General features: G+C 45.1%; 1 protein-coding gene across 1 annotated transcript in view; it reads left to right on the plus strand.

Moving 5' to 3' along the window:
- The window catches only part of PEX14 (peroxisomal biogenesis factor 14), a 67,595-nt gene that overhangs the window by 1,335 nt on the left and 44,860 nt on the right, over positions 1-21,400 (plus strand). Inside the window, exon 2 of the mRNA XM_041419618.1 lies at positions 2,931-2,978. Within this exon, the coding sequence (XP_041275552.1) occupies positions 2,931-2,978 (48 nt within the window). The remainder of the gene's footprint in view (positions 1-2,930; positions 2,979-21,400) is intronic.

Raw genomic sequence — 21,400 nt, forward strand, 5'->3', positions numbered from 1 at the left:
GAAATCTGGTCAATTGGCAAATTGTGGTTTCCTAAAAACATTCAGCTTCCTTTGAGTTTGGTTATTGTATTTTCCCACTGCACACTTAACCCCCCCCATTTATTTACGTTGCTTTACCTCAAAATAAAGTTCAGTGTTTGGAAATGGGAGAGTCTTTGCTTTTTACCCTCATAAATGCAGGCAGAGAATGCTCTGGGTGTTAAAGGTAAAGAGGAAGAATCAGGTTCTGCCCCCCTGCATGCAGCAGTGCTGGATCCTCAGGCCAGAATGAATTACTTGCACTCCTTTTGGTGTCTGTCCTGCATCAGACATGATGCAGGTGTGAGGAGCCTCTGGTCTGGCTGCTGGGCAGGGCACTGGGCAGGAATCCCTGGACAGGACACTGGTCAGCAATCCCTGGTCCAGCCCTGGCACAGGACACTGGTTAGGAATCCCTGGTCCAGCCCTGGCACAGGGCACTGGTCAGCAATCCCTGGTCCAGCCCTGGACAGGGCACTGGTCAGGAATCCCTGGACAAGGCACTGGTCAGCCATCCCTGGTCCAGCCCTGGACAGAGCACTGGTCAGGAATCCCTGGTCCAGCCCTGGACAGAGCACTGGTCAGGAATCCCTGGTCCATCCCTGGACAGGACACTGGTCAGCAATCCCTGGTCCAGCCCTGGACAGGGCACTTGTCAGCCATCCCCGGACAGGACACTGGTCAGCAGTCCCTGGCACAGGACACTGGTCAGAAATCCCTGGCAGGACACTGGTCAGCAATCCCAGGACAACCCTGGACAGGACACTGGTCAGGAATCCCTGGTCCATCCCTGGACAGGACACTGGTCAGGAATCCCTGGTCCATCCCTGGACAGGACACTGGTCAGCAATCCCTGGTCAAGCCCTGGCACAGGGCACTGGTCAGGAATCCCTGGACAAGGCACTGGTCAGGAATCCCTGGACAGGGCACTGGTCAGGAATCTCTGGTCCAGCCCTGGACAGGGCACTGGTCAGCCATCCCCTGGACAGGGCACTGGCACAGGGCACTGGTCAGCAATCCCTGGACAGGGCTCTGGCACAGGGCACTGGTCAGCCATCCCTGGTCCATCCCCGGACAGGGCACTGGTCAGGAATCCCTGGACAAGGCAGTGGTCAGGAATCCCTGGACAAGGCACTGGTCAGAAATCCCTGGACAAGGCACTGGTCAGCAGCTGGACCAGGCCCCGGGGCTGCTCCTGCTGCCCAGGCTGGCCGTGCTGCTGGGGACAGGTGTCCCCACCTCTTGGCAGGTGTCCAGCCCGTGGCAGGGGGCTGGAGTGAGGTGACCTTCAAGGTGCCTTGCCCCCAGGCTGTTCTGTGGCTGTGGAACTCTGTTTGCCATCTCTGCGGCTCTCACGCTGGTTCCTCGCTCTGAGAAGTGTTCAGGGCTCACACATTCTAGGGGCTTGGGTGGAGTTTGAGAGAGTCTTGCAGCTTTGCCTGGAAAAAGGGGATGTGACTGAAGGATATATAGTACAGTGGGTGACTTTTCAAGGGGCAGTTTTGGAATTAAACAAACCAATGAAAATGTCTTTACAAGTCTCACAGAATGTAAACACCGCTCCTCTTACACAGCACTGCAGGTTTGACACTGTTGCCAGTGCTTGTAGAAGGTTGTCCCCATTGCACTCTAAACGTTTACAGAATTTGATAAAGTATTTGCTTTCTGCCCCTGGTGATGTTGGCTTATTTATTGCCAAGCTTTCAACATGAGAGCATGAGTAGTGGCACTGCCTCACTTAACATGTTTATGTTTGGGCCCCATCATGTTTCCTATTACAAATCAAGTTAATTTAGATGCTGAAAAGGGAGTGTCAGATGTCTTATGGCTTATTATCTGTTTTTCTTAGTTTAATTTTCTCATTCTCATGAATTAATATATTGCCTCAAGCAGTGTGGGGAGAGGGGAGTACTGCAGCTCAAATGAAATCGTTTATGTAGATAGAATTATGTTGTAAAGGCAATAAATATTTCTACCAGAGATTTTAAAATACTTTGTTTTGTTTTGAAATCATGTTCCTTGGGCCTTTAGCAATGTCTTTACTAAAAATAAGCAAAAGAAAAGGTCCTGTCTCTCTGTTACTGGCTTTTTTATAGTAAAAGAAAGAGAAAAGCAAGATGATGGTGTAGCCTGTGAACAGGATAACCATTTTCAGATTTGTCTTGGCAATCAGTGTTTCTTCAAGGCTAAATACTTTGCTCTGGGAATTTCCTGAGAATAGGAATTCAGTGGTGGGTCCTTTCTTCCTTCCTCCCTCCCACCCAGAGGTTGTGGCAAGTGATCCCAGAGAATCCCTGCCCCCTGTGAGGTCTGCCTGGGTCTGGTGATGATCCTTGTCTGGATGCAGATGAGTTGCAGTATATTTGAGTTTCTGGCACCCTCTTGTGGTAAATACTTATTTTATCTATATTGTTTTTGTGTATTTTGCAAATGGAAAAAAATAAATGTTGAGATACTTTGAAGGTGAGGCATGAAAATGGGGAATAGAATTGGAGTACAAAACTTCATCTCTTAATTACGTGTGGGAAGCAAGCTCCTGGTACTGCTGGCAGTTTGTGAGGTTTAGGTAAATCATGGTTATTTAGAAATCTTTAGAAGAACGGTTCAGCAAACAAAGGATGCATTACTGGATCCTGGCAATGGGAGAAGGATTTACAGATTTGTGCTGGTGTGGCCCCTTCTCTCATGCCATCTCTCGGGAGCCGTGCCAGCTCTCGCTGCTGACCCCCTAAGCTCAGTTCTGCAGGTTCAGTTAATTCCCTTGTTCTAAGGGGGGCATTAATACGTTTTGCTGTGGCTCTGAGCTTTCTGCCTTCAGAGCCAGCCGTGCTGTGTGGGCAGGAGCCTGCAGAGGGGTGTTCTGCGGTGCCCATCGGGTGGCAATGTGACCTCACTCTTGCTCTGCTTCACAGGCTGGCTCCTGCCCCGCCGCCGAGAGCGCCGCGTCTCGGGAGCCGCTGGTAAGTGCCTCCGGAAGCACCGGAGACTCCTTGTTGGTAACGCGCGCCTTGTTCTCTTTGCCACATCATTTTCAGCCTTTGTTCTGCTTTTCTGAGGAGCCGGTGCTTTGTGGACACGGTGTAAACTGCCTCGGGTGGCCTTGCTGTTGTCACCTCTGAATTCTGATCTGTGGCCACCAGCTCCACGTGGGTCACCTGGGCCGTGGCCTGTCCGAGGATGTGCTCTTGTTCAGAGCCTCTAGGAAAGAGTCTGAAGAATGCCCTGTGCAACAGATTCACTGTGCTGTACTCTTACAAAAACCCCTCTGCTGCTCAGAGACCTCATTCAAGCTGGCTTTATGTTCAGAGGCACTCAGAGTGAGCTTAGAAATGTTTGTCAGCTGGCAGTGCATGTAGTCCAATGTTTTTACTCTAGAAGCATTTTGGAAAGGGCCCTGGGATTTTTTGTGTGTGAGGGTAACTCAGAGAACCCTGTTTTGTTTGCTCTTTTATGGTGATGCAGAGTGGGAAGTGAGCCACTACTGGAGCTGCAGTATATGGATTTTACAACCTTGGGGTTTTTTTTTCCTTCCTTCCTCTTCAGCCATCTATAAGTCAGCCAAAACCCTGGCAAAATTCAGCCAATTAGCCAATGCTTTCATCCTAAATATATAAATCTCTAAATTTCATCTGCCGCTTTCATTTGTTGATCATAGCTATTTGCAGGGAGAAGGCTCAAGTACTTGTGACACTGGCCACCTCAAAGTATTTTTACCAAGTAACTCTCCAAGACCTAGACAACCCAGGAGATGATTTATTTAAAAAAGAGAGATGCGAGTAAAGACTGTGAACCAAGAAAAGTCAGTATAAGGCATCTCATGAAAAGTCTGTTTGTGAGTTCTGTTGCAGTGGCAGTCTCTCTAATGACATTGTGCCATCCCTTAATTGCGTGGACATCTGTACATGAGATTGCCTGAAGTTGTTGTTGGCACCATGTGCTTTGTGGTGGGTTTGGTGGTTTGCTTTTGGAGCAGTTGGTTGTCCCTGCCTTAGAAGGGTCAGGGCAGGCAGCAGATCATCACAGCCTGTGCTGGTCAACAGCTTGCTCTTTCTCAAGGCAGAGTCTAACATTACCTTAGATATAATGAATTTCTTACTGCATATGTGACTGCAGAATTGCTCAGAGGAAGTGTATAGCAGTTGTATATCTTTCTGTTTGGGTGGATATTCTTACTACATGAAATTATTTATACACTTCAAGAACTCCAACGTAAACTTTATTCTCACGATGGTGAGTTTAGCATGTGAGCTAATTAGAGCCCTCTGAACAGTGGAGTTTTCCTTCTTATTTTTTCATTAACTTTTAAAAAACAATAAACTCTTACAGTCTTTGTCACATTTGTTTAGGAGTCAGTATTGCTTCCATCTGCTCCTCTGCAGACGCCTTATTAAATGAGCAGTTCAGGTCTGTGAGCCAGATGACCTGACTTCCACCATCCTGCTGTGGCTTCCCTGTGGCCAGGATCGTGCAGGCTCCCTTCCACACAGGCAGGAGATCCTGGCCCATAAACCAGACTCAGGCACATGGTGCTGTGTCATAAAAGTGTTTAGGGAAACGCCAGAGAGCGTGGCACGGAGCCAGCAGCAGCTCGGTGGGGGGCTGTGTGCTGGGGGATCATCCTGGACTTCACCTTTGCTGGTGAGCACTTGAAGAGTCCAGAGGAGGGAGGAAAGAGTCTCGTGACCAAATTCTGCTCTGCACCCCCACACCCTTTTTCACTTTATTGGTGAGTGGAAGGATTCAGTGCTTCACAGGACTGACCTGTTTGGATCACACCAGCACACAAGAATGAGAAAGCAATAGAATTAAAACATCTTGCATTGTATCAGCAGATGTTTTTACAGTCCCAAGCTGGTTTTGTATTGGATTTGTGATTCTACTGGACACTATCCTGTAAGGTGCTAAATGCATCACCTTGCCCTGTGCACAAGGACACTGTCTTCTGCCTACCCTGTACCCCTGCCTGCAGCCTGCTGCTTTCCACAGGACCTCAGGAGAAGCCAGGATTCCTAGCTGTTTGCACAAGGACTTCAGCATTCTCCAAGATGCTGTAGCAGACCCAGTCTGACACATCCCATTGTGTCCTGCATTTGCGTTTTCCAGGGCACCTTGCAATGGTTTATGGCCCTGCTGAGCCTTCAGAATGCAGCCCTACAAACTCATGCCACAATCCAAAGTGCTCTTTCTCCCACCCACTTTTGATCTTTTGAGCCACCAAACTGGAGATAACAGAGATCAGTCCCTCGAGTCCTTGCAAGGAGCAGCCCGGGGTGGAAAGGCGTCCCCAGCAGGAGGTCACTGTGCCTGGTAGTGGCGGTGGCAGTGGCAGTGGCAGTGGCAGGGAGGGCTGGGGACAGCCAGAACTCCTGCAGCACAGCGGACACTCATTTCCCCGGCTGTCGGTCGTGGCCCATTAAAATCTGCCGTGTAGCTCCTGGTGGGAAGTGTAACCTTGTGTTCAGAGTGTCAGCACCTCGCTCCGCTGCTGTTTACAGCCACGTTTGTCATCGCCCGCGCGGGATCAGCTTCTCCTTGAGCCCGGCTTGTCGGTGAGCACTGCTGCATCCCTGCTGCTTGCAGCAGCCACCCCTGATAAGCCTCTGAACACTTGTGGAATTGGAATAGGTTTGTCTTTTTAAGCTGCTCAAAGCAAAGTCCTGGGATGTGCAAAGGATGTAACTGCGTAGGACAGACTCTTTCTGTGAGGTTAAACCAGGGGGAAATGCCCTTTACATCAGGAATCTGTTTCCTTGGTGTAGTATCTCTCCAGAATGTATTTAAATCATCTGTTTAGCTTGTTCTGTTTCAGCACTAGCAGAGTCTTGTAGCTTTTTAACCATCCTGTGCTGCTTTTGAGGTGTTTTCAAGAGCTTGAATGCTTTTGCTGTTGGCATTTGCTTTCTGCCCAATCTGCCTAAATTACAGCCCCAAAGGCTGTGCCTGGAAGAGCCTCCAACAGGAGCCTGGGCTGTAGGGAGAACCTGAGGAAGGAGAGTTGCCAGTGAGGCCTTTCAACGTGCTGTTTGTTTGTTTGGGGTTTTTTTCCTGTCACAAAACACATTCATTCCCTAGCTGCTGCTTGGTAGCTGGAGGAAGTGCTAGTTGTAAATATGAAAGTACTGGTTCTAAATGTAAAACACTCGCTTGGTTGCTCACGAAGTTACAAAACCCCTGGGTCAGGATTCTTTTGTAGATTATTTAATTTTTCTTCTTTTATTTTTAGTATGTTTTGTTTCTTCCTGTTTCTTGCTGCAAATGAGAGCAGTTAACACTGAAATGTGGACATTTTATTCCTTTTTTTACAGGCTGTCGAAAGGTACAAGTTAACAAGAATTACTGCTGCCTCTGTAGCAATTAGTGTAGAGTTTGTTGGAATGTGCTGGAGCCCTCCTGGCTTTTCCCCACCCTTTGTTGAATTCATTTTCAAATATTTAAGGGTCAGGGTAATGGCCAGAGCACTTTTAACTCCCCTTTTTGTGCAAACATCACAAGGTACACTGCAGTGAGTGACAGACAGTAGAATTATTAAATCCTTTCTGGTTTGTTGTCTCATTTTACACCTTATCTGTTCTGTTAAGCTTCCTTTCAAGTAGAGTGCAAGTACAGAAAATTTCATTTAGGTTTCTGAGAAAGGAGCTTTGCAATTGAGATTTTACTTTTAGCTCTAACTGTTGTCACTAGAAGTTGGTGGAGACTGATTCTAACAAATACTGTTGTCTTTACCATTTGAGCAAAACCATGAGTGGCAATGAGGAGAGGCTACAGATTGGTGTCATAAGATTTGAGGGAGCTTGTTGGGGTTCATGTTAATTAAGAATACTCCCCATCACACTTCTGTTTTCCATTTTCCCACCTTTGCTGTTTAAGACAAGATTTATACCTGTTTACTGTGCAAATTTTCTGTCTGCCACAATGGGTTTGTTCCTGGTGGTGGCGTACACCGAAGGACTCTAAAGGTAAATCTGTGCAGAGGGGATTTCCAGGCAGCCAGAGTCAGTCGTAACTAACTTAGAGCCCCCAGGGAAACGTGAGTCAGGGTGATTTACCCTGCCAGCAGGAGAGGCAGAGAGCCCGCAGCTCCAGGACCTTCCTCCTCGTGAGAGATGATGCTGCTGATGGTTTGGGGAGGCCCTGCAGCTGCTGCTGTGCCAGCCCAGTGCTGGCCAAAAATTCCTCCAGGCTGTGGAGGGAAATTCCTGTGCAGGTTTTGGGTTTATTGGGCCACGAACAGGGAGCCAGAGGTGTGTGACTGCCACGCACAATAACCTTTGGTTTGCTGCAAAGAGAGCTCTGTGGTTTACTAAGCAGAGCTCTCTCGTGTTTGACCTTCTGATAAGTTCAAGATTATTGGGTTTTGTCTGTTTTTCTCTCTTTCTTCTGGTGTTCATTGACTTCCTCCGTGGCTCGTGCAAAGTGCACTTGCTTAATCTGTCGATTCCTTTTACTCTGTTGATTTAGACAAATATATTAATGTGTTCCAAGCACACAGATGCAGTTTGACTCACTGAGCATAGTTAAAGAAACACTGTCATACCATGTTAAACTGCCCATTTGAGGTCAGTGGAAAAGTTTAAATGACACTTCAGAGTGGTGGATGAGGCAGCACCCCAGGACAGGGACAGTCTTTCTCTGTCAGGGGCATGAGTTAGTAACTCATAATCTTTTTTGTGCACTTGTGCAGGAAGGCTCTGAAGGCAATTCCTACTTGCTTTTCAGACAAACCAACATCACTTGTCAGAAGACTTAAAATGGTTTTAAAATAGTTGTAATACGCTAAGTTGTTCTTTATGAAAACACAAGGAAAATAAAGTTCAGGGAGTTAGGTTAGTCTTCTATAATGTTAGGTGTGATTTGACTTCCAGAGATGCCAGGTCTCTCACTGAAGGTAAAATGGAAATGATGGTGCTTTGAGACACTGGAAGAACACACTGGCACACAGTTAGGAAATACTTAACACTTGGTATTTTCCCCTTGAAAAAACCAGATTTTTATGTTCATGTGGTGTTTTCAGGATCTGAATGTGCTACACCTCCAGTGTTTTGCAGCTCGTGTCCTGCTTTGCTCAGCTGGCAGGAGGATTGGGAGCACTGTGCTGTGTGCCCCCCAGCTGTTGGCATGGGGGCACAGCAGAGGTGCCTGCACTGGGAATGCTGTGGGGTCATCCCTGCAGGCACCATTCCTGCTCCAGACGTGGGAGCTCTGCTATGTGCACAGCAGCTTGTAGAGGGCAGCAATTGCCCACAGTTGTGTGTGCTTGAGGAGAGGAGGGACCAGCTGAAGAACTTCACCAGAGTGACTGACTGCGTTTTTAGCTTCTTGAAATAACTTTGTGCAGGAACTTGTTCTTTGGAGTGCCTCTTGACTCCACAGTATTAAATTCCTACTCTGAAAAATGTTGCTGGAGATTGTTGATTCCTCTCCTGCCTCTAACACCACCGGAGAGCTGGAGTCCTTTTGCCCAGGCACTGCCTGTGCCATTGTTACTGCAATCAAAACCAGTCTGGAGACAGCCTGGGATCCACATAAGATTAGAGCTGCCTGTGTGGGGGAACTTCCCTCATTTCTTGCCTTCCTCCTTCCTTCTAGGTCTTCATCTCCTACTTTTACCTGGGAGATCATGCAATTTGAAAACATTTGCCATGTCTGTGGCATCTTTGTTGTGCCTCAGATGTGTTCATCACATTAAAAGTGAGGTAGCAGGGGCACAAAAGGCAGAATATTCAAGAACCTGAAAGAACTTTCTCTATAGCACACAGAAATACATTCTTCAGATTCTTCTGATGCCAGCACTTCAAAACCAAGATTTGCCAAACTAGGAAGTTGAGAGTTGGTACAAATCTTGGATTTGGAGTCCCTGACCATCTTACTTTAGAAGGAATTTTCACTGCTTTTTGTATTTCTTGTACTTCTCCATATGTCACTTGCATTGCCAATCTTTCCAAACAGCCTAAGAATTTTTGGTTTTTTTATTTGTGTTTGTTTTGTGTGCATATTTACATAGCATCTCTCTCTGCTACATTGTACAAACTGTGTCCTCTTCCCAGCTGTCATCCTGTAACACACTTCCACAAGTGTCAGTCTGGAAAAATAACAAGATATGCCTGGCTTTTTAGTAAAATGATTGTTCAGCTGGAGAGAAGCAAGAGAGGGCACTCACAATAAGTGCCACTTCTTTACATGGTTCATCTTCTGGTTAGAGCAGAATTCTCCTCTGCTGTCAGTGTTGTGGTGTTTTGTCAGGCATCTGAATGGCCTGAGTGATGGAATTCCTTGGGATACAGCTCAGCAGTAGAGGACATCTTGCTGGAATGGAGATTCCCAGCTATACAGTGAGAATTCCCTGTGTCTTCCAGCTTGCTTCTGTTTGTTTTGTGTTAGATCCTAAGTGTTTCCTTTCCTCCTTAAGCATCTGCACCCTTCAGATGTTTGCAGACAGTTATCACATCATTTCTCCTTCCCCCCACCCCCATCCTGGTCTCTTAGCCAAGCTCTACATATTTAGCTCATTTAATCTTTCCTCATAAGTCAAGCCCATAATTGACAGCTCTGACACGGGGAGTCGCATTGGTTGCACATGCTGCCAACAGGATATAAATACTTTCTGTGCAGTGATTGAGAATTACAGACAAGACTGGGATGAGCCTGCCCCCGGCCCCCCAGCACTGCAGTTCTGCAAAGCCCTTTCCTGACTCAGGCTGCCACAATTCCATAAAGATGGACTTAGTTTCCAGTCTAATGGTCAGCTGCCAAACGCCCAGTAAGCCTCAGAGCGGCGGAGTCAGGTCCCTTGGGAAATTCAGGACTGGTGCCCGTGGGATTCCAGCTGAAATTCTTGGGGGTGGTGCTGACTTCCCCCAGGCATGCGGGTGCCTCAGGCTGCTGAAGGCCATTCCTGCTGGGAAGGCAGAGCTGAGCTCCCTCCAGGGAATGGCTCCTTCCCTGAGTGTGCCAAGGGGAAGCTCGGGTGGCACCAGTCCTGCAGGCAGGGCTGGGGATGGGCTCGGGGGTCCTGCTTGTCCCTGCAGGAGCTGGAACCGGGAAGGTTCCACCGGAGGAGGAGGCAGCTGCATGTCCATGCATGGGCACACACATCTGTTTCCAGCTAAACATGTCTGCAGGTTGCTGTGTGTGACCTGTCTCCCCAGGCTTGCTGCGTTCTCCTGAAGAGGATGGGTGAGCTAAGGAAACTTGTGGAGCTGGTAGATGAAGTGCCTGGCTTCGGATGTGTGCTGTGTGAGGCTTCCTGTGCTGAGCTTCCCCAGTGGGCTGCCTCACAAACCTTCCATGTATTATTGCCAAGCATGCAGCATAAAGAGAACATTTATGAAAGGGAATATCAGAGGAAACATTATAGCAGGGACCTTATAGCCTTTCCATTATTATGGTTTAAATCTTGACGTGGTCTTTATTTGCAGTGACACTGGGACCAGTAAAAAGTGGTTTTTTTTCTCTTCCCCTCCCCTCCCCTTTCTCCCTGCTTTTCATTCTTTTCTTCCACATCCTGTTCTGAAGCTGTGGTGCAGAGATACAAATCGTTAAGCATGCGAGTCCTCGGAGAGCCAGGTTTCAGTTTGTGTGGAATCAGCCCCTTTTGACTCAGAAGTTGGAAACCAGATGACTCACAGTGATGCGTGTTTGTTGTTTTTAATAACTGTCATTTTGCAAAATATGGTCAAAGCTTCGAATCATGACTTCTGGAGTAGGGGTGGTGTGTATTTATTTTTAATTTGGGAGGCTATAAGCTGGAATGAGTTTGTTGCTGCTGTCTTCTCTTCAAATCTGAAGCAGAATTAAAGCATTGAAAATGTGAAAGATTTTAGACACAATTTTTTCCTGTTACCTGAAAAAAAATTTATTTTCTTAATCAATTACTTGAAAAGGCTTCAGGTGCCAAACATCTGGTGGGATTGTAGGCCCCTGGTTTATGTTTATGTTTTTTAATATATACCCAAAGGGACAAGTTTCTTAAAAAGGAACCAGTCAGATGTTTTGAATTTCTGGGATTTTAAAAAATAAATGCAATTCCTGCTTTATCATTTCTATATCTAACAAAATTCTCATCTATCTCCTTTCATTTAAAGTAAGGTAGCAAGTATAGTATTTTAGTGCCAAAATTCTTTATTGGTAAATAAACAGTATTTTTGTAGCAGTATGGAAAATATGAAAATAGCTACACATTTAATTTTCTAGAGATTTATTACTGCTTGTACAGCAGTTTGTAAACTCTTAACTTAGTATTAAGTGCTTTATGACTTTTTTTGTGTTTTACTCCTTAATTTGCCTCAAGAAGTATTGTAATTTATTGAAGTTCTGCAGGTTTGTTTTGCAGTCAGTTAATTTGAAGTGTGGATTTACCAGTAGAGGGGTACCAGGATAAAGATTTGACTCTCAGTGTAAAGTGGCCTTGTGACAGAATTTGTCATGGCCATGGGTTTTCCTCCAGTTCAGTTCTCAGATTTGGGTGCTCTGTAACCATGTCTGTCATGATTTATATTATGGTCTGTTGCAATTGCTGTTGCACAATGAAGGGCTGTGCTCCAGTCCAAGGGAGGCAGACTCTCAGCCTACCTCAGCCTGTTGCTTCTTGTTAGAGGGTGAAAAAGCAGCTACTGATTTAAAACAGAGAGCTTTGGGTCTGCTTTTGGGCTGAGATGGGATATCTCTCTAGTGGTTAAAGTGCTGGAAAAAGCACATTGCCTTTACTCTGAGGAAACACACATCTGCGTGCCGGCTACTGCTGCCCAGCTGTGGTCTGATTCCTTATTCCTGTCAGGAAAGAAACAGCTTCGGGTCTCTGTTTTAAGGTAAATGTACTTGCTGTGAAAGACAGCGAAGCAGTGGCTGTGGAGGCTTGAACTGCCTCTCACTGCAGGCTGTGGTAGCAGCAGAGCAGGATTCCCCTCCACGGCACGGGAGGTGCCCCGGACCCCGGGACCGCAGGAGAGTTCGGTCTCTCACCCGTTCGGTGCCTGACTTCCCTCTGAGGCTGCCAAGAAGGATGCCAATTTTTCCATTTAGCTGACTATTGTATAGACCTTAAAAGGGAAGGTTTTAATGCAGTTGGCTGTGATATGGACTGTTAAAGGGAAGTTATTTATTTGAACTGGCTGCTGTATGGATTATTACGAGGGCATTCTTTCAGCTGCAGCTGTATATTGACTGGTGGATGTGCTGGGCCCTATTGGTAGTAGCTGTCATATTGACTGTTACAGAAAAGATCTGTATTTAAGCCATAACACTGCACTGGGATCTCCCAGGCAGGATATTAATGCTAATTCATCTGCTCACCCCCTGCTGTGAGTGTTATTTGTTTAAATCTGTAGAATCCCACAGCGCATTTATATCCTCGCTAGAGTGAGCTCCGCTCCCTGTAATTATTTAACATTATATGCTGATATAAATTGTAACAGTTAAAGAATGGTAATGAGTAGCAAAAAAACACAAACTTAACCTTAGAAATGGCAGAGTCAGCTCTTAAAACAACAGCCAGCAACTTTCACTGTTCCCTGTCTTTTCCCAAGTCCATATGCACAATATTGTGCATACATTATGTGTGTGCGTGTGTGTTCATGCTCGCACTGGCAGCGGTGCCAGGCAGGGCTGTAATTATGCAGAATGTACTGTGAAACTTATGCACACTCTTAATTACATACAGTGCCTACATACAGCAAGTTTTATCTCTCTGCAGCTCAGCTCCTTGATGAGTTGCTCTGATAGGTGATTGGAGTTGGGGCCACCACGTCGACAGAGGGAATGGAGCCCCTGGATTCTCCTCCCAGGGAATTGTGTCCCAGGGTTAAGCTGGAAGCCATCGGGTGTCACTGTTGCTCTGTGCAGGCTCAGCTGGCAGTGGATTTGTGTGGCAGTAAAAACTGGACTTTGGAAGTAGTATTTTTGGCTACAAACATCCGAGGCATTTACACATAATTTATATATGAAGTGCATGTCCATACACACCATTTAAGTGTGGGTGGAGTGAGCGGAGGTGGCTCTGGTGTGTGTTAGCTGACTTTTTTCTTTGCAGTTTCTGTTGCCTGCTATAGCATTCGCGTCCCAAAATGCCACACAGGATGGGCAGCTACTGCTGAATAGCTCTGCATTCTGCTCTGGAAGTGACTGTGGTTCAGCAGTGATGACCTGATTTCTGTATTTAATTTGCCTGTGAACATTAACGTGCGAGCAAATTTTTGGATTTGTGATGTGACAATTGTGGTGTAGAAACAGCAAAATTATATTCGGTTTAGATTTCTTAAGAGCTTGGGAACTATGGGGATTAAAAGGTACTGTAGACATTTTTAAGCTGTAGTATGTGTGTCAAAACTCACTGAAAAATCAGGTTTGCATTCAAATGGTTCATCAATAACATACAAAAAATTCACCAACTTAAAATGGAGAAGACAGGGAAAAGTCATGTAAATAGCAAAGAAAATGTGTTTTAAAAAGACTTCATAGTCTGTGTCCCTTCTGATTTCAGGTAGGGAGAGAAGCTGGAGTAAGAGGAGCTGAGCTTGTGCTTGATTTGCAGAGCAGCGTGATGGTCGGTTGGGCTGCGTTGGCAGCATGGACCTGTGCCAGACTTCACCACAATTCATACTGTGTCAGTTTAATAAATGCACTACTTAAATTATGAAATTACAAAAGAAAAAAGAGAATGCACTTATTCAGACTCTTAATACATTAAAAATAAGGCATTAAAACACTGCCTTTTTTTTTTTCCCTTCCAGAATCAATAATGAACAGGAAGGGTTGTAGACATTAACAGTCATGGACATTCAAGCTCTTATACATAAATTATCTTAGAAAAATGCACATACGACTTGAATAATGTAAATACATTAATGCATTTAATAATTTAAACATTAAAGCGCATTCAGGAATTCGTGGCAGAAGCTGTTCTGAGATAAGGAACGGTCCTGGAAGTTGTGTGTCCCGAGATCGATGGCTGGCTTCTCCTTGAGAAACTCTCTGGGGAAGTCAGGCTGTGCAGCTGCAGTGACCGCCTGTCCCAAGGAATCCCAGGGCACTGCCAGCTCTCCTGCTTTCCACCTGCTGTTCTCTCCCTGCCACGTGCATGAGCCCTTCTGTACAGGACATCTCCGGGTCCCCAAAAGGCCAGGGTGCACTTTGACATTTTGGTTTCTTCTGTGGAAAAAAACCAGAAACAGCTGTAGGTGAAACAGCTTCAGAGAATGAAAGTTGGTAAGACTGTCAGCTGGAGGGAGTGGGGCTGGGGGAAGCAGTGCACTCCAGGAACGCTTGGCTCGCTCTTGAAGCCCTGAAGATCAGAAGGTTGGCTCCAGTGTAGTGACAAATAAAGGGATTTATTCTGTTCCTGCTCCTCTGCTCTGTGCATTGAACCACCTTCAGCACTGCAGAAGCACCTAACAGGAACACCAAGGTCCCCTCATACAATGCATTTTCCTGAAGATTTTAAGCTGTGTTGTTTTTGCTGATGTACTTGAATTTGGAAGGTGTTGTATCCACCCCTCATGCCACTTTTCCTGGGTTCGTAGCCTTGCTTTTCTTGCCTCTCCTGCAGGCAGGTGCTTTGGAGGTCATTTGCACCCTACAGCCCCACCATGGAGTGGTATAAGGTATCGTGTTCAGGCCTAGATACTGATGGAGCTAATGATGGATCTAATAAAAAAGAGCTTAGTCTGATCCCAAAGGGAGAAGAGTTGGGTTGGTTAATTAAAGGAGCCTGGCACAGAGCACCTAGTAATTATAGGTGCAAGAAGTCTGAATTTGAAGAGGATGGTGCAGCTGGAGAGGGAGGCACCCAGAGCTCTTCAGGCTGTGGGCAAGAATGCAGCAAAACCAGATCTGGAAGTCAGACCCGGGCAGAATTCCTTAGTGAATTCTTATTTATTCCATTTTTTAATGAGGACCTGAATGTCTCGTTATGTATTTATGTTTTTGCATGCACATGTGTATGTACAATTCTAGTTACACCCTATGGCTGGGAGGGTGGTTTTATTAAAGACCAGAAGATTGAGAGACAGATGTTTTAAGAGACACAGGCCTTGCCCTGTAGTAGTTTGGGATAATTAATGCTGACTGCTGCATTGGTTGTATTATCAATGCTGCTGGGTTGTTATCTGCAGCATCATCCCAGCACCCAGGAGCCTGTATCACTGTGGGGCAGAGGGGCTGGTGCCACCAGCACCTGCTGGGAAATTGCTCCCCAGCTCTTGTGTAGGTGTAGGGTGGGGAGCAATGCTGTGTCATCACACTGTCATCACCAGTGCTGTGTCTCTTTATAGTTAAGTTCCTTAAAGCAGAATTTCTCAAACTTAGGTTAGAACTCCAAAGGGATGCAAGGGCTTCAAAGGAAGTCACAAAGTCACTCTTCAGTAAACAGCTTTCTACTTGTAATTACTGTTTGGGGCTCTGTTCCTCCTAGTTTGAAGAGGTAGCATTTACTTCAGTAACTCTTATTTTCCTGAAGGAGCTTGATGCCATCTCAGCTGAGGAATGTGGGATGAGCCACCACAATAAATGAGTGAAAAAGGGAGTCAAGCTTGCATAAATTTTGAGAGGCAGTGCTTTAGCAAATTTTATAATCTGGGGTTAAGTTCTGGAGCTGGATCTGTTAAGAAGTGGATCTATTAACTTCACCTGATGAAACAGAGACAGTTATTTTGTCCCCAGTGGATTTCTCAATAGACCCCATCTGGGGAAGGTAGGACTGTGTGCAAAATGTATCATTGGTTTTAGTGCTGAGGACTAAATAATCAGTCAAGGAAGCTGCAGGTTTTCTTCTGTCCTTTCAGCTGGTGTGCTGTATAGTGATGGGTGGATCAGACTAGAAAATGAAATGTTAGTTCTAGGGATTTTAGATCAAAAGATGAAAAGCACCAGTTTTTCCAGCTACAGGAGAAGATGGTGCACAGAAGAAAACTGTTCTGAGAATTTGCCTTGTGTGCTGACCATATGTATTTGTTCCTTGGCTGTCCTAAGTGTAAAATACACAAATGTTAACTGAAGACACCTTTTTTGAACTGTTGAAGTGAGGGATGTTCGTGGCCATTTTGCCCAGATCAGCTGTACAAAGGCAGACCTGAGTGCCTGGAGCAGGCAGTGCCCCTGTGAAAGGGAATAAACCTCAAGCGTCCCACACCTGCAAGGGCGCAGCGTCGCTGGTGGTAGGAAGGGGTGTGACTCTTGGATGTGGGAAGCTCCTGCAGGGGATTTTTCATAATCCTGCTGAGGAAAGGACTCGAGTGATGGGCTGCTCTGGACGTGGCCTGCAGGGAAAGCAGAGGAGTGGGTGGGGATCTCCCTGGGCTCTCATGGCTTAACAGCCATGTGTAGCTGGATTTAGGAGGTATAAGTATTTATGGTAAATTCTACTGCTGCATCACAGCCTGCTTTCTGCTTTACTAGCTTGGTCTCCATGGGGGTGTTCCATACATTATCCCATTTCACAGCCTGAACTTTTCCCCCTGCTTAGAGGATTACGTGGGGCAGAGATGTAAGAAGAAAGGGAATCTTGACACTACTCCACCTTTTTATCTCCCTAACTCCATGTATATCTATCTGTCTGCTCTCACAGGGGCCAGGCCTTCTGCCTTCCAAAACCCTGCCTGGAAATTGCTGATTCAAGCAGGTAGCAATTTTAGGGCTCCTTACGAAATAAATGCCTCCTGTGTGCTCCCCTGGCACTGGGATTTCCTCTCTGATTTATCCTGCTCAGGTCTGCTAATGTCCCTTGACTAAACGGGGCATGGTGTGATGGTGTGAAGGTCATTTTCTATATGCAATATACATTTCTGCAGTCATGGTGGGAGGGTAGGACATCTGAAGCAGCATATCCTGCTGGGAAAAGGAGGAAGAAAAGGATAGTCTGGCTCTTCTTTTCACAGCCTCTTGTGGTGGGATGAAGGTTTTGACAGCCTAATTCAGCATTTAGAGAAAGAGCCAAGCAGAAAGATTCCCCCTCACCCACTCCTTGCAGCCCAGCTGTGACAAACTGACAGATAATTAACAAATCAAGACCTCCTATTAGCCTTGTCCCTGATGCATTAAAGCAGTTCCTATGTTGCATGTGTCCTTTAGCTAATGCCTCTGCTTTCTGGCTGCAGAGTGAGGTGAGTACATCCCTTCAGAAAGGCAGAGGGGCCTCCAAGATGTCCATGCACAGATATTTCCAGGAGCAGAAGTTGTCTCTAAAAGGAAGCAGTGGACAGCAGGTGGGAGAGCAGTGCCATGACTGCATGGAAGTCACTCTGATGCTGCAGTGTGTCTGTGGAGTCTTTTGGGAATATAGGGCTGGAAGGGCTGTGTGGAATTATTATTGAATCCCTCTTGTTTTTACAGAAAATGAGATGAGCTGAAGCAGCAATTGACAGGGCAGGTTTTTTCACTGGGACTGACCAAGCCTGTAAATATGATGTGCTAGGAAATGTGGTTTGTGGTAGAAACAGAACTAATGTTAAGATCTTAATATACATTGTGAGCAGTGAACTGGTGCCTGCTCCTCTGTCCTCAAGTTGCTGGAACTGTGGGTAGGCCCCAAAAAAGCAGCTTCTCTTCACTTTAGCTCCTCTTTTGGAGGAGAATGGTGAGGAGTGTCAATATCCCTCTAGTTCAAGACATTAAATAGACACCAGCCATTGGTTCAGCTTAACACATGTTAAAGGAGAGAGAGACACCTAATTGCATCAAAGCCACTCTTAAGTTCATGTATGTGGAGCCCATCAAGCTGAAAGCATCCAGACAGCATCTGCTGTTATCAAATCACTCTTGAGTCGAGCTAATTAAAATAGAGCTTCATTTTTCTGAACCATTGTTTGGCAGGAATTCGAAACAGGTCTAACCCAATTTCTGTGTGTTTATGAGCCTTTATTATATCAAAAGTACTTTTCTGTAAATGTACAGGGCAGTGTTAAATGAATTGATCCGCACTGTATCGCTGTAGATGCACTGTGGGCTTCCTAATGATTTCTCTTTTAGCTTTTTCCAGATACCCCCCAGAAAAGCTTGCTTTGTCCCTTATCGTGTCATCTTCCTTCTCTCTTTTCCTTTCTATCTCACTCTCAAGAAGGTAAATGTCCTTGTATTTCTTTCTTTCATATCCTCCTCCTCCACTCTATTGGGATTTTTGTATTATTAAAACATTTACACATTTGCTGCCACATGCAAATGCAGAATAATAAACCAGGACTCTTTATACTCCAGACAAGAGCAGGAGGTCTCTCACCACTGATTCTCACCCTGTTCTCATCCCTGTTGGTTAGGAGATGGAGAGGAGGGGAATCTAAATATTGCTGTGTTGGATCTGTTTGAAACAGGCTTTTTTTTTTTTTCAATTTTTTATGTTAAACATTTTATAAACATTTCTATTTCACCATTCAAATTCTGGGTATCATATTCCTCTTTGTAATTTACTACAAGCACAAAAGTTAAAGAGATGTAGAAATTTCTCCCTAAAGACAAGTTGCACTCAGTGGCATATGAAAGCTAATTCATGAATATTCTCTGCAGAAAGGCAATACCACAAATATGGCCAGTCTGTTCAGAGCATTTGAGTTGGAGTGGCAGCCCAGGGAAACAGTAAAGTCAGGAAATAACTATTTTTCTGGTACCCAGTACAGCTCAAGTTGTTCATATGATATTCTTGAGTCTCACATTTATATCTGAGCAGTGGATTCATATTACAAAGAAAGAAAGTTAAGGATTAGCATTAAGTAAAAATCCGGACAGTGATCTGTCATGAAATATCCCTGCAAAGGTGATAAAGACTTTGGACTTTTAAGAATGGATGGAAAAATACAAAATAAAACCTATTTTTCTGTATAAACTTCAAGGAAGTTTGCTCCTTTTAACGCAGTTAATTCACCTTGGAATGGATTTTTAGTGCATTTTATTTTGCATTTAATGCAGTTAGTTCTGGATGTGTATATTCAGCTCCTCTGTACAGCCTAAGAGCAGTGCACAGAAATGTGTACTGGGGGCAAGTGCAACGTTCTGCCATAAGCTAACCTGTGAGGAAGGTTCTATCAGATGTTCCCAAAATCGTGAAGAATTACTGTCTCCAGTTCTGTGCTTTTGGAGAGCTTGTTACTCAAGTTTGCTCTTCTGTTCATTGACAGTGACTCTCTGCTGATTCCTCTTTTAATACATTTAAGTGACTTTAATGCTGGCAGAAAGCAGTCACAGTATTCAGAGGGCACAGCAGGGATGTTGTGCTGTGTGCTTTTTCTGTAAGTCTTGTAATCAGACCTAATCTGAGGGCCCTGCTGCTGGGGGCTTGCCTGATCTATTTATTCCACTCCCATCTCCTTTTCTGAGCCCATCGAGGTGTGCAGTGGGTCCTTTTCTTTCCAGCAGCCATCTCATCAGTGTGGCCCCCTTCCCAGCCAAGGACAGGGCCACGGCTTGGAGGGAAGAGTTTCTGGTAAAGCACAACTGTACAGGTAAATTCAGATATCCTTACATGCAGAAATAATTCAGACCACAGCAACAACAGATCTGCTCTCATCATGGTGAGTACAGGATGAATGTCTCACATCAAAGAATATCCTTGTAGGCTTTCCAGCATTTCCTGGATGTGCAGTTGTTGCTGTAGTTTCTACTGCAGAAAGAAGTTTGCTGTTCTAGCAAGAAATACTCCTTGTGTTTTACAACACCACCAACAAAGTCAAGCATTTGGTCTTAGGATCCAAAAGCCCAGGAAATGCATCTCTGGGGTTCCTCGTCAATTTGGGACCTAATGAAATATAGAAAATACTCAATAAAAGCACCCTTATTGCTTTAAATGTTTAAATGTGGAGTTTTTAGCCATCAGGTTAATGTTTTTGTATCTTTTTTTGATTCGATTGTGAGCACTTTTCCAGGTATCTCTGCCACTTGAGCACTAATTGGATTTCCACAGATAAACGGTGCTAGCTGCAGCCCTTACATCACAGTGTTTTTACTTCATCATCATTTTATTTGTTTTTACTGTAAAGGTTAATAAATCTTGCTGTGTTTAGAGTATGAAACAAGGCAGGCAGGCAGAGAACTGCAACGTGAAGGGGTGAAGTTTTATATGCTGCTTTCTCAAGTCAGAGGGGTGGGAGGAGGAGCAGCTGCCCTTTGTGGTGGTTCTAATGGGCTGCTGGGTGTGTTAGTCACCCAGGGAGTGATCCATAATCCTTAAGATAAAAAGCGTTGATCTCTCCACTAGTTCTCAGACAGAGCTCTAAGGCATTTGAATTGGGTTACCATTGATTTAAGGTGGGGAGAAGACTGTAGTGTGGGTCTGCTTAAAAAGGGATATATGGGATTTATTTAGCTTATTTAATTTTTAAAAGAATATTGGAAGCCTTTCAGTGCAAGTGTGCCAAGTTCCCTATGGATTCTCAAGGAAGTTCATATATATAGTACTTGCCAGTATTTTAGGGAAGAACTTATGGAATGGCAGATTTTAGTCAAAATTTAGGCTGTAAATAAATTTCTGTGAGAATTTATCAAGGTCCCAGATGTTTGCTGTCTCATTCATTTGTTCAGGAAAGTGTGTATTTTTTTAGCTTTCTCATGGTTTCCTGGGAAGGTGAGCTTGACTTCCTACCACAGCAGAGGTTTTCCAGCCACCAAGGAGTGTAGAAGCCCTTTTTGGCCCTAGAGGGATTGAAACTAGTGCATTTCAAACACCAAACTTTGGACTTTGTGGCTTGATAGAAATCGATTGACCGGCCTGTACTTGAGCCAAAGCAGCATTAAAGACTGAACGTACTTTTTTCTGTTACAAAGATATAAAAATGCTTTGTAGCTCCTTTGGATCAGGTGCAGACTCCTGTGAAAACTGCATTACAGCCTCGGGTTTCCAGTTGTTGCAGTCTGTAGCAGCAGTGGCCATTCTTCCCTTGGTGTTAATTCCCTGCTGTGGACCCAGATTTCAGAGAGATTGTTGATGCTTTCTGCAGCATTTGTCAAGGAAATGGCTGCTTTTTTTTTTTTTTTTTCCTGAAGTGAGTAATTGTTTATTAATTTTTCAGCACATAAAGAGCATAATTATAATAGTCCCTGACATGTGCTGGCTGTGCCAAGGTTTAAGAAAAATAAAACCCAGTAGAAGTGCTGTTTTGAACTGTCTCTGATTTTTCAGGCCTTCCTGCTTGGGACCCAAATTTCTGTGTAGGAATTTGGGACAAGCACACAGGCATCAGTTTAGTTCTCTGTAGAATTAATTCTCTTGGATGTTTTAACTCAGTTTAGGATGGTGGGATCTCACTCAGGTGTTTTGAGAAAGAAGAGCAGGTGATCAGCACGGTGGAGTTTTTGGTACACACAGTTTTTTGGTACACACAGTTTTTGGTACACACAGTTTTTCTGTATAGGTTGAGCAGCATCCTGGATTTGTCCTGACACTTCTATGCTTTGTTTCTTTAAGCAGTGC

Source organism: Onychostruthus taczanowskii, unplaced genomic scaffold (assembly GCF_017590055.1).
Source record: "Onychostruthus taczanowskii isolate IOZ18803 unplaced genomic scaffold, ASM1759005v1 scaffold61, whole genome shotgun sequence".
Taxonomy (NCBI): domain Eukaryota; kingdom Metazoa; phylum Chordata; class Aves; order Passeriformes; family Passeridae; genus Onychostruthus; species Onychostruthus taczanowskii.